The sequence below is a fragment of the Engystomops pustulosus genome, chromosome 2 (assembly GCF_040894005.1).
Source record: "Engystomops pustulosus chromosome 2, aEngPut4.maternal, whole genome shotgun sequence".
Lineage (NCBI taxonomy): Eukaryota > Metazoa > Chordata > Amphibia > Anura > Leptodactylidae > Engystomops > Engystomops pustulosus.
In genome coordinates, this window is record NC_092412.1 from 208,526,965 (window position 1) to 208,543,583 (window position 16,619).

General features: G+C 38.4%; 1 protein-coding gene across 1 annotated transcript in view; it reads right to left on the bottom strand.

Annotated features, from left to right (window-relative positions):
• The window catches only part of POLA1 (DNA polymerase alpha 1, catalytic subunit), a 158,330-nt gene that overhangs the window by 91,909 nt on the left and 49,802 nt on the right, over positions 1 to 16,619 (bottom strand). Inside the window, exons 26-31 of the mRNA XM_072137924.1 lie at positions 15,057 to 15,089; positions 13,147 to 13,239; positions 12,438 to 12,643; positions 6,947 to 7,079; positions 6,543 to 6,674; positions 4,732 to 4,906 (exon numbers count right to left, since the gene is read on the bottom strand). Of these exons, the coding sequence (XP_071994025.1) occupies positions 4,732 to 4,906; positions 6,543 to 6,674; positions 6,947 to 7,079; positions 12,438 to 12,643; positions 13,147 to 13,239; positions 15,057 to 15,089 (772 nt within the window). The remainder of the gene's footprint in view (positions 1 to 4,731; positions 4,907 to 6,542; positions 6,675 to 6,946; positions 7,080 to 12,437; positions 12,644 to 13,146; positions 13,240 to 15,056; positions 15,090 to 16,619) is intronic.

Below are 16,619 nucleotides of genomic sequence, written 5' to 3' on the forward strand. Positions count from 1 at the left end.
CTGGCATGTACAATGGCTGCCAATCACTCCGAGCTCTGCGCTCTCACTGTCAGAGGCCAATGAGAAGCAATATCCACTTGTTTAATTGCGGATTTGTACAAGAGTATTCAATAGCTAATGTTTCTCTAGTATGTAATATTACTTGTGTGGTGTATGACAAAAAGCATTATGCAACTTGAAAGCATAATAATGGTGTAAGTTTAAGGACTAATCGGTAGTAATACCTGGGCTACGAATACTATATAAAAGTAGAATTTCACTTAAGCTTTCAGTGAATTGGTTATTTGCCTAGGAACGACTAATAGGGTCACATGTGAAATAGGAGGATGCACAAAAACATTAAAAACTGTATGAATATGAAGGGGGGGGGGGGGGCAGACATACACTACACTTCTAAAATCACCTCTCTAATTTTAACATGTTTATTTTTCTCTAAAAATAATAAATTAAAGCCTCTATTCTTGGGCAAAAATCCCCACAATTGCTTGTAATGTAAGTTTGCCGGGGTTGGGTATTAATAAAGTAATTTCTGAGCAAATCAAACCAACATCAGTACTAAGAAAAGTGACCAGAACTCTTACATAACTGCTGATTTTACCCTTGTTCAGACACCATTTGGGTCAAATATCTGCCCATGTAAACATAAGCTCATGTGAATGTATACATTTTTAGGTAAGGCAAGCAAGTTCATATTGCAAATTCGAGACTTCTTCCATGTGTCCAATCGATATTACTTACTGATAAATGATGCAAGGAGTCTCTGCCTTACACAAAACAACACCAACACTGAAATCATAATTACTATGGTGAAAAAGGGGACCCCTAGCTTCTTATTTCACTATGATGCCTTTTTACAATTTTCCAATAAACTTTGTGTATCAATTCCTTACTGTTTTCTAGATCTCTGCTTGCTGTACTTCCATAGAAATATTCAATGTTTACTTCCAGTGGAGAGAGATCTGACCATGGTCACACAGGTGCGCGGCTCGTTAGTATAACAGAGTAACCAGCGATGTGTGATATAACGAGCCGTGCACCTGTGTGACCATGGTCAGATACCTTTCCAATGGAAGTAAATATTAAGAGATTTCTATAGAATAACAGCCAGCAGAGATCTACAAAACCGTGAGGAATTGATACAGAATGTATATTGGAAAGTTGCATAACTTTTCATTACACAAACGACACTGGTAAAATGGGAATACCCCTTTAAGTAGGGGGCTTCCTGTGTATCTGATTTTGTTAGGGTTTTGTAACAGTTCAATGATAAATTTGTGGAAAAGATGCTACGGAGTCCAACTCAAGATCATGTTACAAATATATCGGTAGAATTCATTCATGGACCTTCCCCCCCAAACGTTAGGTTGTTGATGTTAAGGATTGAAATGCTAAATGTGCAGCTCCAATCCTACAGATGAGTAAAAGGAATTAGCATATCCCACCAATCTGAGCAGCCTGGTGCAGAAAAGGTGTTAATTGGTAGAAAAACTCTTGCTTGGATGCTAAGTGTGTGAAGGCGAACATAAATAGGCAACAAATGAATAATCAAAGACCGACTTTTTTCTTGACACAGCCTACACACCGAGATTTTAAAAGTATTTTCCTTCATTTAATGTGTCAAGTTAAAGTAGTTAGCAGTAAGGTGGGGGAAGCTTCATATAAAATATAGTCTTGACAAAGAGGAATCTATGTTAACTCTTGCAACTCTGGAGTAGTGCAAGCATGATTGTATTCTATAGAATGGGTATATTCTCCTTTAGGAAGGACATGTACCTGTACGCTGCCGATATTCTGCTATGGGCTGTAAGATCGGATTATGTTATTTCTAACATCACTAAGTACCTCCATACAAGATGGGTTCTACAAGTTCGTTCTTAAGTTGGATTTGTATGAGTTGGAACAAGTATATTTGGAAAATTGAATTTTTGTGATTGGATTAAAAAAAAAAAAAAAAAAAAAAGATTCACCTTACAGTTGGACTTAAGTACAGCATTCAAAGAGCTTCACACAGACGGTAGAGAGGTCCGTTTGTAACTAGGGGTCGTCTGTACATGATATTTACTGCTACTTTTGTTCTGTGGTGGATATTTAAGACATTTTCTCAATTTTGAGTATAAGGTAAATCAGAACACTTTATTAAAATACGCATTTAACACACAGTTCTACCCATTATTTGTGCATGCATACAGTACATACACAACTCACGGTGACTGCTATGTGAAATAACCATTCCCCAACTATTTATTTAATTAGCGCTACAGATCAGAGATATATAGTTTAACCATGGAGCTACAACAAAAACAAAATGTGTAATGTCATGTTCCCATCCAGCTTAAGAAGTTCTCCGAGGTGGTAATTGTCCTCCATCCATTTCTGTGAATCAGAAATACAGTTTATAAAGGAACGGAAAGGTCATTTCATCTCAGCGATTTATCCCGAGCATTGATTGTCTTTTTTTTTCCACCCTAAAAGCACAGCGGGGAGGAGTAGGACCATGATACACCAAGTATCCCAAAATGCTGTACGGTTCACTGTCTCAACTTAAGGGCAGGCAGGCTGGATCCACCTGCCGGAGGGCACTTTGGCCCCCTGTTTGCTAAACAAAACCTTAACACCGAGCTCCCAGGGGGAAAAGCTGTAACTATCGTTTCAAAAGAGACAATGGAAATAGAAGACCCTGAGAACTGGCCGAGATGAAGCCTCATTTCTGCACCCAGCTCCATTATCACTTCATGACACTGACAAAGCCAATTGGCCCTGTTAATTATTTCAGATTTACTCTACAGATCATGGCAGCTTGTATCATTTAGCACTGTAGACAGCCGCATAACCTTTTATCTTACTCCCTTCCCTGCGAGAGGGGAAATGGAATATACACTTTTTTTTCTGGAAAGTGGGTTATTTGTAATGATCTTAAAAATCAAGCACTTAAGTCCGAGAGAAAACTATATTTTTTTAGTGCAAAACATCTCAATAATTCAGACCAGAAATGTACAAGGCAAATTAATACTGTTTGACAATCAATAGGTACTATGAAATCTTGCATGTTTTTTTTTTCTTTTTTGTAGTATGAAGTCAATGCAAGAAGCCACTTTTAACCTTTGTGTTTTATTAAAAAAAAGTATTAAAGTTTTACCTGGACTAAAATTTTAATACAAAAATGGACAAACAAAATTTTACTTTTGCTTAAGTGCTGCCACCTAGAGGCTAGAGTGTTCTTTATTATACAGTACACATTTATTAATGTCCTGTATAAATATAAATAAAAAGAAGTGATTTGTTGATCAACCCCTTGCGGCCAAAATGATTCTGAAGTATTTTCAGTAATTTCAAGGTTTAAAGCAAAGAGATGCATACAATAGAGAAACCTCTTTACACAGAAATATGGTGGTTACAGGCAGATCCCTCTTCAAAACATACTAGGTGTTTGCCGCATTTAAATAGTATGTGGCGGGTGGGAGCCACGATCTTTGCAGGATTGCCGCACCCCATGACATCGGAGAGCTGTCAGAAAATCTATTGCACAGAATTGATATAAAAAAAATATAAAAATATTAATAGGGTTATTCCCAGTGGTAATGCCCAAATTGCTACTTTTTGCAACTCATGAAAATTGAAGCGAAAAGTTATTGTTAAAAGTTGAAGATTATACAGTTCAAAAAATGATAAAAATTAAAATGTTATGCCCAGCAAGAAATTTGATAAAAAAGACATTTGAACTATAAAAAGTGCTATCCCTGTGATTGTACTGACCAAAAGAGTAAAGGGGAGGTGTCATTTAGAGTGCACAATGAAAGCCATAAAAACAGAGCACACAAGAAAATGGCACAAATGTGTTTTTCTCCGTCATTTTAACCAAATTCAGAATTTTTCTTACAGCTTCCCAGTAGGCGGAATGGAATATTATATACAGTCACAAGGAAGATGAATTGGTTAGACGGAAAGCAAGCCCTCATAAAACTCAGTACACAGAAAAAAAAAGCTATGGCTTTCTAAAGGAGGGTAGCAAAAGATGGAAATGATACAACGAAAAAGGGCATCAGTAGGAAGGTTCCATAGAGAATCATGGGGAAGAAAGAAAGAGAAAAATGGTAATCAGTCTATAGGTTTATGTTTAGATATTGTGTGTATAGGATTATGAATGTTCATACACACTATACTGTGTGTGTGTGTGTGTGTATATATCACACACTTTCAGACAAGATGATATCACTCAGCAGGTAGTCAAGAGTATATTGTTAACAGGTTTCTTTTCAAAGGGTTGTACAATAAATATAAAAAAAACCCAACTTTATATAGGACAGGTAATTATCGCTCAATTATTGGGAAAGGCAGTGACCAACCAGTGTTGGTGGATTGGCATTTTGTGTACATAAACCCCGTTCTAAAAATCTGATCTCTTTTTATAGCGGGTACAGTTTAAATAAAAGGTACAGTTTGCGGTGAAATATCAGGGGACTTGCCCGATTACTTATACTTGTCTGTCAACAAATGCTGCCATGTAATCGCTTCTTGTTTCGAGTTTCTCTCAGCGAGAGAAGATTTGATCCTGTGACCACCTGCGAGGGGTCAGAATACCTTTTGCGTTAGATGTGTGGTGTGAGGAGGGGGTAAAAAAAAAAAAAAAAAAAACACTACTCGAATTCTCTTTCTGTGGATATTATCGAAATAGAATATTCAGCATTGGTGACATATTCGTATGATCTACATTCAGTCACTTGTCATACATACCTAACCACGCAGCAATGAGCGCAGAATCTATCCCGTCTATGGGCTCACAGATTCGAGACACCACCGGGTGAACTTGTTGTGACAGGTAGTATTGTGTGTCAATGGAAAGGTTGTCTTGTTTTTGCAGCTGTTCGGGAGCATATGCTCTCTGGCTGGCACTCAGATTTGACCCATCCTACATGAAAGAGAGACAAGCACATAAGGTTTATTTTAGAGCAACTACAACGGCAGATTTATGCTTCCGATCGCCGCAGAGGTCACAAACAGGTGCGAACAGTGGGATTTCATAATCATTTTGATAATGTCTGGCCCACAGAAGTTCACAGATAGTAAATTTTCACAATCTTCCAAAGCGAGACTTCACGAAACTCAAAAGCCGTCGACATGTGTGAGTAGCTTTAATGTTATATATGTGCAAGACGGAGAAGAGGAAACATTTACAGAAGGTGGAGACCTTTATTTTTTATTATGTCCTTGTGGTAAATGACAGACAGATTGGCGGGACAGATTCTGTGGTCTCTATAACTCAACAAGTTTCTTAGGCCTTTTGCGCACACACGTATACTCACAAGCTGTAGCCTGAGCAAGCAAATACGTGCAGGAGGAAGGTGCGTTCCTCAACACTCTCGTCCCCATTGAAGGCTGAGCGGTTCAGCGGCCTCCTGGATAGGTCATGGTGAGACACTGTGCGCACACTGCATTGACTGGTTGACATCAAGGTCTATGGGGACCGTGACACTGCCACAAATTGTGTGGCTGAACTGATTACTATAAGTTTGTTGGTGTGAGGCCGTAGAGCGGGTCTAACAATGGATATTTGACTTCCGGCTTTCGTAGGACTCTTTGAAACCAAAGGAGGTAAAGGTTTAGGCCGGCAGCAGAACACGTGGCTTTTGAACCCGTTTTTGGGCCGTTTTTAAGCAGGCCGTTAAAAAAGCAGACCCTTTTTAATTAAGATACTTGTTAAAACTGGTCAAAAACAAATGAGTTTTCAAAAACGCATGCTTTTTTTTTTTTTTAACACATGCTCTTTTTTTTTAAAGGGCTGCTTAAAAACGGCCCAAAAACAACACGTGTGCCGCTGGCCGTAGGCTGTTGACAACGTTTATATTATTAATGAAATGAACATGGAGGCGCAATATTAAGTAGCAAGTATCAGGAAAGGTGATCCTACAGCTGGCAAGTACTCCAGGTCTCCATTGTAAACCCTGTTACAATAAGCCTTAGTGCCCTGGTTGACAGGGTCAATCTTTTCCAAAGACAACGACTTCCCTATTAAGGCCAAAAAGCACTTGGGAATCTTGCACAGTTCAAATTCCTCTAAGATTATGCACCAAATCCACTGGTCTGACTTAGGGAGCGCATAGGAACAGGTACCCACAACAGGTAGGTCAGAGCTCTTGCAGGGATTTTTTTTTGACTGGTTCAAGGATCTTGGCCAAGGGTTCTTTACTTCGAGTTTCACAAATGGTATCGAGGAGAACTTGCATTTGGAAATGGGCAACACATCTTTTGCATTGTTAACCTTCATAACGTGTTGCTTGTAGCCGAATGTAAGCATTTAGATCTAAACAATTTTATATTAGGGAGCAGCTACTTCGCGCTGAGCTTGAATTTAAATTCTAAATGGATTTCAAATGTAACATGGACAGAGGAGAAGTCTATTTTCTTGTCCCACTTTCTACCTATAAATAAACATTTCTGCTCAAGTAAAAACAAATTGTACAAAAGTAGTTAAATCAAACCCACTAAATTGTTACAGACCACAAAAACAGACAATGTGTCACACATGTTAAGATTTAGATAACCACCTGGCATATGACGTATGAGACAGTGTCCCCAGCTTTCATTTTCCTTCCTCCTTGGGAATTAATCCATAAGGCAACATGTACATGGGGTAAACTTTTTTTGTCGGGATAGTCCTGGGGATCCTTTGTAAGTGCCTAAAAGATACAAAAACATCCATCTATCTATCTATAATAGGTTTTAATTTACACAATGAGAACTGTCAGAGCTGTTGTGTTCATTCAATTAAGGGAATGATTCATAATTTTTTATTTTTATCCAATGGAGTGAAATATTTTAGTGTTCAAAACTTTTTAAACAATTTTCAAAACTTTGCATATATCAAGTCTTAAACCTACATGTTATCCCCATCTCTATTACATAAACACAAATGGAAAATATGGAACAATCATGCCCTCAAATAATTTACCTTATTGATCTCATACTGGCTAATGGGGACAATGCCATTTATCACATTTTCACCAATCTCCATGAGTTTTTTCTGAATGTTTTCCACTATGGTGTCTCGAGGCTGGTCTGATAGGATTTGGCTGATCACATAACTAGAGTAGAAGAGGGGGGAAAAAACTGAAAATGAGATTTAAAGGATTTTCCAGAAAACAAAAGCAGCGCATTTGAAGAAGTGATCGTCGGCGGCTGACAAGGGTGAGTTAATTTGACTGAATCAGAAGCTAAGCAGGTCAGTGGAAGCAGGTGGAACATAATTGGGACATCAGGAACAAAAGAGACAATTTACAACCTTCCCTTTTGAACAAATGAAATCAGTGATAATCAGTGCAAGTTACTGATAATTCTCCAAGAAAATAAAATGGCATCTGAAGGGGAACAGGGCTCAGGGAATCGAACAGAGGGAAGAAAAATTATGAGAAGAATAGGACGCTGGCCACAGGGGGTCTGCAGCTGAAAGGCAAATTATTTAGGCTTCTTTGTTTCATGACACTGAAAATTAACAGAGTGACAACCTCACGTGACAGAGTTCAGTAAGTGATCAGAAAGCGTCATTACACCAAGTCACTTCTCTAGTGTATGGACCAATTTGTATAAAAGGACATTTGGTAAGGACCTACTTATACATACTATATACAATACACTATATTGCCGTTTACTTTCAACCTTTCTTTAAATTAGTTCAGAAAAAGATTGTGGAAATAAATTTTGATTGGCCTAACAAAAGAATTGAACACTTAATAAATTATCACCAGATGCAATAGACCAGTAATGGCGAACCTATGGCACGGGTGCCAGAGGCGGCACTCAGAGCCTTTTTTGTGGGCACCCGGCCATCGCCCCAGCACACCAGACAGGACTCAAAGAATCTTCCTGCAGTTCCAAGTAACTTAAAAGATGCTGCTTTCAGTCATATTTTGATACTTCCTTCGCTACTTGGGACTGTAGCAAGAGGGAGATTGAGTAGACTTTGGAGGACCTCCTGCTGGCCCCACGATTCTCTGAGTACAGAGGGACACTTGAAAGAAGTGATGTAAATTTTCCATCTTTCTACTGTGTTGCTGTCCTCAGGAGGCCAATATGATTGAAAGTTGTTGAACAGGGAGCAATAAGGTACGGCTTTAATTTTTAGTTGGCACCTCGTGATAAATAAAGGGGGTTTTGGGTTTAGTTTGGGCACTCGGCCGCTAAAAGGTTCGCCATCACTGCTATAGACCCTTTGGTAAATAGGGGAATACTGTTGTACTGTGTTTGAATTGCATTTAGAAGATGCAATTCTACTGCAATGGGGAGGAGCTTCTCCCAATCCCAAATTTTAGATCTAAAAAAAAAATGCAATCAGGAACAAGCGACACACGTGTGACCAGCTAACACAGGTTTCTTGTTCCTGATGGCAAGAGTTTAGGTGTAAAATCTACAAATCGGCAGAAACTTCTATTGACTGTGTAATGGGGTTTGACTTTCTCTCCATAGAATGACACCAGTAAAACCTTCACCGATGTTTGTCAATCACTGCTGACCAAAGCCACTATGACCATACTAGATCCCACTCATTTCTTATGATCAGCATTCATTTACAGCATGTTATTAAAAGCCCCCCGCAGAGATAATTCCGATAATACTGGAAGATAAAAAAAAAAAATACACATAGATGAATAACAGCAGGTGAAAATAAATGGTAATTAAGCATAAATTAATTTGTTATGTTACCGTAACAGCGTTTTTAAATTTCTATATACAGTATAATAGTAGTAGAAAAAGGCAAGTATGATGATCATCCCTTTAGAGAGAAGCGCTACCCTTGTGAGCAGGAAACTGTTTGGACTATTTTATTACTTTGTGGGGACGCCATGACCCAATAACTATAGCCTGCACCAGGGTTACTGTTCCAGACATAAATCCCATTTCTCGATTTGGATTCATGTCCTTTAAATGAAAGTCCTACCGTGGCCATTTATGCACAAGATGCCAGCATATTACCACAGAGGTAAATTCTTCTGCTATGTGTGGCAAAATTAAAAGGCAAATATAAGCCTACCGTACAAAAGACAAATGGTGAGAAAAACATTTGTTGGTCTGGCACATGCCATTCCATATGAACGATCGACTGACAAATGGCAACATAGGATGCTGACCAATTCAATTTTTTTGAAGATGCAGTTCTGACAAATTTCTGACTTGAAAATGCCTCACACTAGCTGCATCTGCTGATTTGCAGTAGATTTGCATCCATTTCCCTAACCCCTCCGCTTTTCACTTCTGACAAGTTACTCCAGATTACTACGTTTGCATTCAAATCTAAAGACAGATTTATGAAGTGGAACGTTTCAAAAATTCCCAAACGTAGGCACAAAACCACTGAAGAGGCAATTGTACCATCGCCATAGACTGTAAGAGCAGTGAGCATATGGCACTCTGCCGCAGGAGGTTGTATGGAGGACTCTATGTACGTGCTCAAGAGAGGCCTGGATGACTTTCTGGAGAGCAAAAATATCATAGGTTATGGAGAATAAATAACAGTTGGTTTAATGTTCTAGGAACTGGACTTCATTGACCTGCGTCTTCTTCCAACCTTATCATCTACAAAACTTTATCACCCAATGCGGTCATGGAAAATGCAGGTCAAGGAGAATGCAAAGCCCATACATCCTGGATATAAATGTGATTACCAGACCTACTATAACTACTCTAAGATACACATATTGCAGGCCTCAGATTCTCCGGGGGCCTTCAGACCAGGGTCTTCTGAATTCCAGTCAATTCGTGGAAGTCGCGTCGACAACATTTTGGCATATTGTACTTCTAAGAGAACACATACATTAACGGGTCAAGCTATATAAACTTTGGACGGTTACACCCACTATAGAGGCTTGCTGGACATCCCATTTTTTAAGTGACCATAAGATTGGAGGAAGTTGGTCACAGGACCCAATCTATGGAGTGGCCTGCTCTGAATAAGAGAAAACAAGGAAGGTGTTAATTATTCTGGTAACCTGTAGTGATATCCCAAATACCTGGAGTACACTCATTAGATATTGCGGATCCTGTGACCCCCAACTGCAACTTCCAGTTAGACTTGACAGAAGTCAAGCTGGATACATATGCTTTATTTTTTCATTCTTGATACCCTTTAAAAGGGTATTTCCAGGACTATTTTTTTTTCAACAACTATCCCTAAGATAATTAAATAATATGCGAAAGGAAGAAGTTCAACAACTGGTACCCAGTACCTATATACACAGCAGTATATACATACACACAGGGAGAGCCTCTTCAGATTCCCAGGCCTGTCATGCCACATCTATTTGTCTTTAGGTTGTCGTTTAGTTTGATTTAAGGTAAAGGGCTGCAATTGCAATACCAAGAATAGCCACTATATTAAGTATGGCGCTGCAGTAATCCAAAGGTTTTGGCCTCTTAAAACAGCTGTTCAAGTGGGGTGCAGTATGGCAGACCCTGCCCCATCGGATGCCGCTTTAGGCTTTCACAACAAACTACAAGCGAATGCGACTATAAAGTCAGATTAGAGAATTACCGGACGTATTCATTAACGTGGGAATAATTAATACCTTTTGCCATATAAAGAATAAAACAGGGCCGGCACACTTAGTTAAATGTCTGCATTATCTGATAGAAGTAGCACATATTATGTGAAGTTTCTTAAGCAGGCTTGTTGTCCCTTTGTTACACAATGTGCACAATTGATGTATTTTTTTCCCCTTGTGTACTGCAAAATACCTTAGATGTGCCATTGTCAACACTTAAGGAACATGTGATTCATACCACTAAATCTCGAGTCCCTACTGCCCAGGTTTTCTTTGTGGAGTAGGAGTCCCTTACTGAGCAGTAACAAAGGCACACAGCACTCAATATTTTCATATTTGTTATTGTGCTTTTTACAAGATAAAATCAAGAGGTAGCACTACGCAGCGCAGCAATTTGAGTTTATTGCGAGTCCGGTCTCCATAGCGAGACACTACATTTTTGGAATGCTATTTTACCGACATTATCTTTCTATTCCAAGCGTCCATTTTAACATTTTACTATTGTGCGTAGATAAAAAGGCTGCCGGCAAAACTAACTGCTGCTAAATAAGTAGGGTGACCCATAAATAGGAATCATAGATGGCTATATACAGTTTTAGAAGCTGTATATATAGTCAGCAAACTCATTGACCATGGTAAATGATGTCCCCTGTCCCCTTATCTACGGCAAAGTAAACAAATATCCGTAAATTGCTACTGCCATTTATTATCCTTTACAAATTGCTAAATGTCTACAAAGTTAGATTCCTCCATTTAGTGCTTATTCAGACCAATGTTTTTGACATGTGCATGCTAACACAGATGTTTGTGAATAGCATACATACTCCTTGTTTTCTATGTGGTTATTCACCTTCCTTTTTTCCACTGAGGTGTGTACAGTGTTGGAAAAAAAAAAAAAAAGAAATTCTGCCAAATGTTTGTATGTTTTTTGATGAGTATGTGAAAAACACAAAAAACCCCAATGCTATATGCATGTTAAAAAAATACAAGATATACGGACACAAGATGGGACCCAATAAAAACGGATTTTTGTAGTTTGTAGACATGAAACAAACACGCTTGTCTGAATGAGCCTGTACGTTATGTTACTGAGCTACAGATGTTCATTCATTGCACAATTTAGTTGACATTTGTGGGTTATCCCAACAACACTTATGATTGCAAGTCATTTTTGGAAGCTCTTTAAAGTTATCAGCTTCGGATATCTTGAGAATATGTATATAGAGGTTGTTGACATCTCTTTAGATGTGTTCCAATTGCAAATCGTAGGGGATTAGAAACTGAGCTCCAATACACTTAAATCATGCTAGTTAATGTCCATGAAAGCAAGAAACATCCTCAAGTACTTCCCTTCCTGATGCTCTGATGCTCCAATAATTACCGGTGGTGTCCTGGCAGTGTGACTGATCAGCTAGTTATCAGATACTTAAACGGTTTATATAGTGGTTTTTTTAAATGCCAGACAACCCATTTAAAGGGGCAAGAGAAAAATAACTTAAAATACAGCCGATTTACAACACAGCAGAATTACTGGTTTGGAAGATCTTTTCACACGGAGTTTCAGCTTTAGGTTTTACATATGCAGGGAGAAACTGTTGGCCTATAAGTTATAGGAGGGTGGTAATCCTCCATGATACAGATGGCCCTTAAGATTTTTGCACTGGATTGCAATTAGTTTTTTTTTTAATTGCAGGGACTGTATCCTGTAAGAAACCACCTATTGGTCTTTATACAGGAAGAAGATGTGGTAAATATGGTCATTGAAGCAACTATTCCAGATCAGGCACAGCCACCCATGTATTATACGCAATATGAGCTTTGCTTCTCTCATACCTTAGATGTAGAAGGAAAGTTTTAATAGACCTCAGTAATGTAACAGAGATTGAAATATATAACCCAAAAACTTACTTTCCAGCCATTTTGGCAAGTTCACACCAGTCCCTTCGGACTATATCCAGACCTTTCAGTTCTTGTTTGGTGATGTACTTCCCATCGGCCGTAGGCTCTACAATAAGCGCAGCATATTTCTTTTTCTTTAACAGCAGAAGTGACTTAAATACTCCATCAATATCAATCTCCAGCAGTTTGTAGGATTTATTTATTTCACTTTTAACCTAGTAAAGAAGAGGCAACAAAGATGATCAATATAAACAAGGTGACCATGGCGAGACAATAGCATTGTGCCTGTGCAGCACTTCAGAGAAAACTTTACTATTAATACAAGGAGGCAAAAATACTGCAAAACTAATACTTCTTTGAAAGTACTTTTCCACAGCAACATCCAGCTGATTGTTCAGTTGTTAATGTTCAGTGATGTAATAATAGTAATAATATTCTTAATTGTAGATGGTATATTGATACATGGCTACTGTCCACCTAAAATTTAGCTAAATCTATTGGCTTGGCATAATTAAAAGGAAATCCATCAGCATAAAAATGCAATGTAATCTGTAGGCAGCACGAAGCAAGTGGAAGAGACTACTAATAAGTTGCAGATTTTTGTGAAAAATTTTGTATACTTAGCCATTTAACCTTTTATATCTCAGCTCTTTCTACGCCAAAAAAAAAAAAAAATCCAACATTAGTTTATTTGAAATTTAAACAGCAAAATACAAACCTTGTTTCCCAGCTTGAAGACTTCATCAAGATTGTTACAATTAGTGTTGATCATGATGGAGTCTGTGTCACCATATATCACCTCCAGATTCATCTAGACCATAAAATAAAAGTATGTAATGTTAACATGTGAACAATAACTTGTCTATTGAGTGTGCAAAAAGAGGAATACCAGAGGGGAGGGATTTACAATTTGATTTAATCGCCCGGTTTTAAAGTCCAAATTAACCATTTAAGTCAAAGCTGCAGACTACTACTTTTAAATGAAGGTGAAGATATAGATTTGTGGGGAGGACCTCTTAAAGGAAATCAATCACCAGCCTTATCACAGCACACACACTTTGGCTGGATTCTCATTTTTTATGGCGTGCCATGGACTAATCACTCGACTGAACTCTGTGCATTATACTGATATATGTCGTCTCCGGCAGAGTGATCCACCCGTGGCATTGCACGGCACACTTCACAGAAAAATGAGAATCCAGCCTTCCATGTCAGTGTGTTGTTCTTGTAACTTCTTGTGGTGTCATTGTTTAAGAAAGTTTTGTCTTAATTATACATTGTGGATTTCTTAAAACTCCATTGACCCCAAATTCTATAGCAATGTAGCTGTTTGAAGTCATTGCATTTGTCAGCTGCCTCTTTGCTGCAGCTCTCTTTACACAGTCCTGGAGTAATTTTAAAGGTAGCAATCTTCCCTTTGATACTGCATGAGGATTGTGTTCCTAGCAGCGACACAGAGATTTCTACAGCTAAAGTTACAGTGTGGGAGCCGGTAGTGAAAATCACAATCCCGAATAGGTGGGCATCTCTAGCTCTGGGAACTCTGGTACTGAGAAACAGAATCCTTGTGTGAAATTCAAGGGGATAATCGCTCTTTAAAATTACACTGGAAGGTAGAGTTGTCATAACTAGGGCTTAAATTTCAACTCTAAAAAGGCATGGCTTATTTTTGGCGAAACATTTACCTACACCCAACTGCTCCAATTCGGAGGTCTCAACTTCTTGATGTATTCCCTCACCGTTGAAAGAGTTAAAGATTCTACTGAGCCAAAACACTATTACTGCACTGGGTCTCATCTAACAGTGATGTTTGGAAAATTGACAGCCCGTGGAAGGCCTTCACCCTTCCCCTGTACATAAAGGTATTCATACAACAAATGAACACCATCATTACTATTTAATATTGAAAGCAGCAACTACTTTACATGTTTTGCTTCTAAATTTTAATTTTAGATCCCATTTGTCAATTGCCAACTTTCTAAGGTTTTCCTTAAGGTCTGGATCTCAGGAGGTATGTCCCCTGCACCATAGCCAGGCTCAAATATACATATTTTTTCTTACTTTCTGTATTTTTATTTTATCATTTTGCTGATAAACCATAAATAGACAAAACATTTTGGTCTTCAAAAAGTAAAAAAAAAAAAAAAAACACACACACATCCTGTACAAGAATTAAAACACAAGAGTCAAACCAGAGAAAATGTGCTTGTTTCATGCTCAGAATAGTATATGATGCTGAAACTATTAGCTGAAGATGAAGGGAGCCAGAAAAACAATCATAATAAACACAACACTGCAGCTCATACAATATAGCGGAACTGCAAGTAAACTCTAATTAACACTGTTGCTAATTTGCTGGAAAGACTCGCATACAGGCTTCAAGCAGCGCTCCATCATATCTGTGTTAGAGAAAGAATGAAGCTATAATCCATTAGGAAGGATTACATTGGTAAATAGGCATCCGAAGAGAACTGCTTTCCGGTTTGTTTGGGTTACAGTTTTGTAGCACACAACAACTTCGCCAGGTGCGGCCTTTTTTGTTTGGTATGTTTGTTTTTCTTAGCAGATTAAAAAGAAGAAAGAAAAAGCAAAGGAAACAAACCGATACATAAAAGCCAGAGCACTTACCTTCTGCACCATCTCCTTCGTATGTAGCAGAATCTGGGGGCACAACACAGGATAATATTACTGGAGTACATATACATCTACATAACCTGCTACATTCAGGATGACTTCACTTTTATTGTATAGAGGCTTTAATTGCTCAGAACAGGTTTATATATAAAAAAAGAAGAAGAAAAGAAAAGAAAAAACCTTTGAATGAAATGAGGAAGTGATAAGTAAACATTGTATTATACTCCATGAAGAAAAGCACCTCCTTTTTTGCTCCTTCTTTCTCCTGCAGTGAACAGTGTATTTGAAAGACCTCTCAGATCCATCCACTTCAGACAAATAGAGATTACTGATTAACTCTTTCAAGCTCCCTGAGCAGATTGCATTCTCCAGTTAAAGGGAACCTGTCATCGGGATTTCACTGATAAACCGGATAACCGATTCCCCATGGTCTCTCTTCAGTAACGTCTCCCTCAGTTCCCCAATTCTCCTCTCTCCCTCAGGAAATATATTCAGCGAGTCACAGCCAAAGTCTCAACTCCCTCATTCTCCCCTCCCTCAAAACACTCAACATGAAGACTTGTGTGGGAACCTGTCATTTGTGGATACAGGATGGAAAGCCGATAACATAAACAGCTTTATTCCTTATTTAAGCAGAGGAAAAAAAAAGAGGACACAGGTACAGATTTCTTTGATAAAGTACATTACAAAATTTACCATTATCATATGCACTATTCATTTATAAAATGTTATTCAAAATTTAGTTATGTTAATAGGAAACACCATCTAGCCACTGCTTTGCCAAAGTTGCTCTTTGTCACAGCTAAAAGCAGCACTAACTAACCCCTTCAGGAACAGATTAACATCTGATGCAAACAAAATACCAGCTAATCCTTTTAAAGGGAACCTGTCAGAAGAAATTGTCCTAATAAAGCTTTACCAGTACGTTGCTAAGCAGATCATGTTTCTTTCATGATCCAGTTACGCTGTTTGACAACATAGGGGTAGTGGTTTATTAGGCCAATTGCTGATGTCAGGTTCCCTTTAAGTTGTAAGGTGGCAGCTCTATGGATTGGTTGGTACCCCAACCACGGTGTAATTTTTCTCAACCCATTCCTGGACATTTTCTAGGTACTAGCCACAGTATAATGGGAACATCCCACAAGACTTGTCATAGCCAGTGTTTATAGCCAACACACTTTGGCACATACCAATGGTACCAGTAATGAATATAAAATAGAGGTATATCCAATATAATTGCAAGGCACATTTCGCATATGTGTACAGTCCTCGGTTACTTCCTTACGACACAAAAACAATAACAGAAGTCTAATGTATTGGTTAAAATGGAGACTTGCTTTACTGGTTTACATTAGGGTTCATTTACACTACTTCCATTAGGCTTCCATTATTTGAGACGGTAAAAAGCATTACAGTCCCCAACCAATTTCCTGCCAAAATAACGGAAGCACTAATGGAAGTGTGGAGATGGACATTTACATCAGTCAATGAAGGTTCACTGAAATCATCGGACATTAAGGGCTCCTTTAGACTTCTGTTATTATGATTCTAGTGACG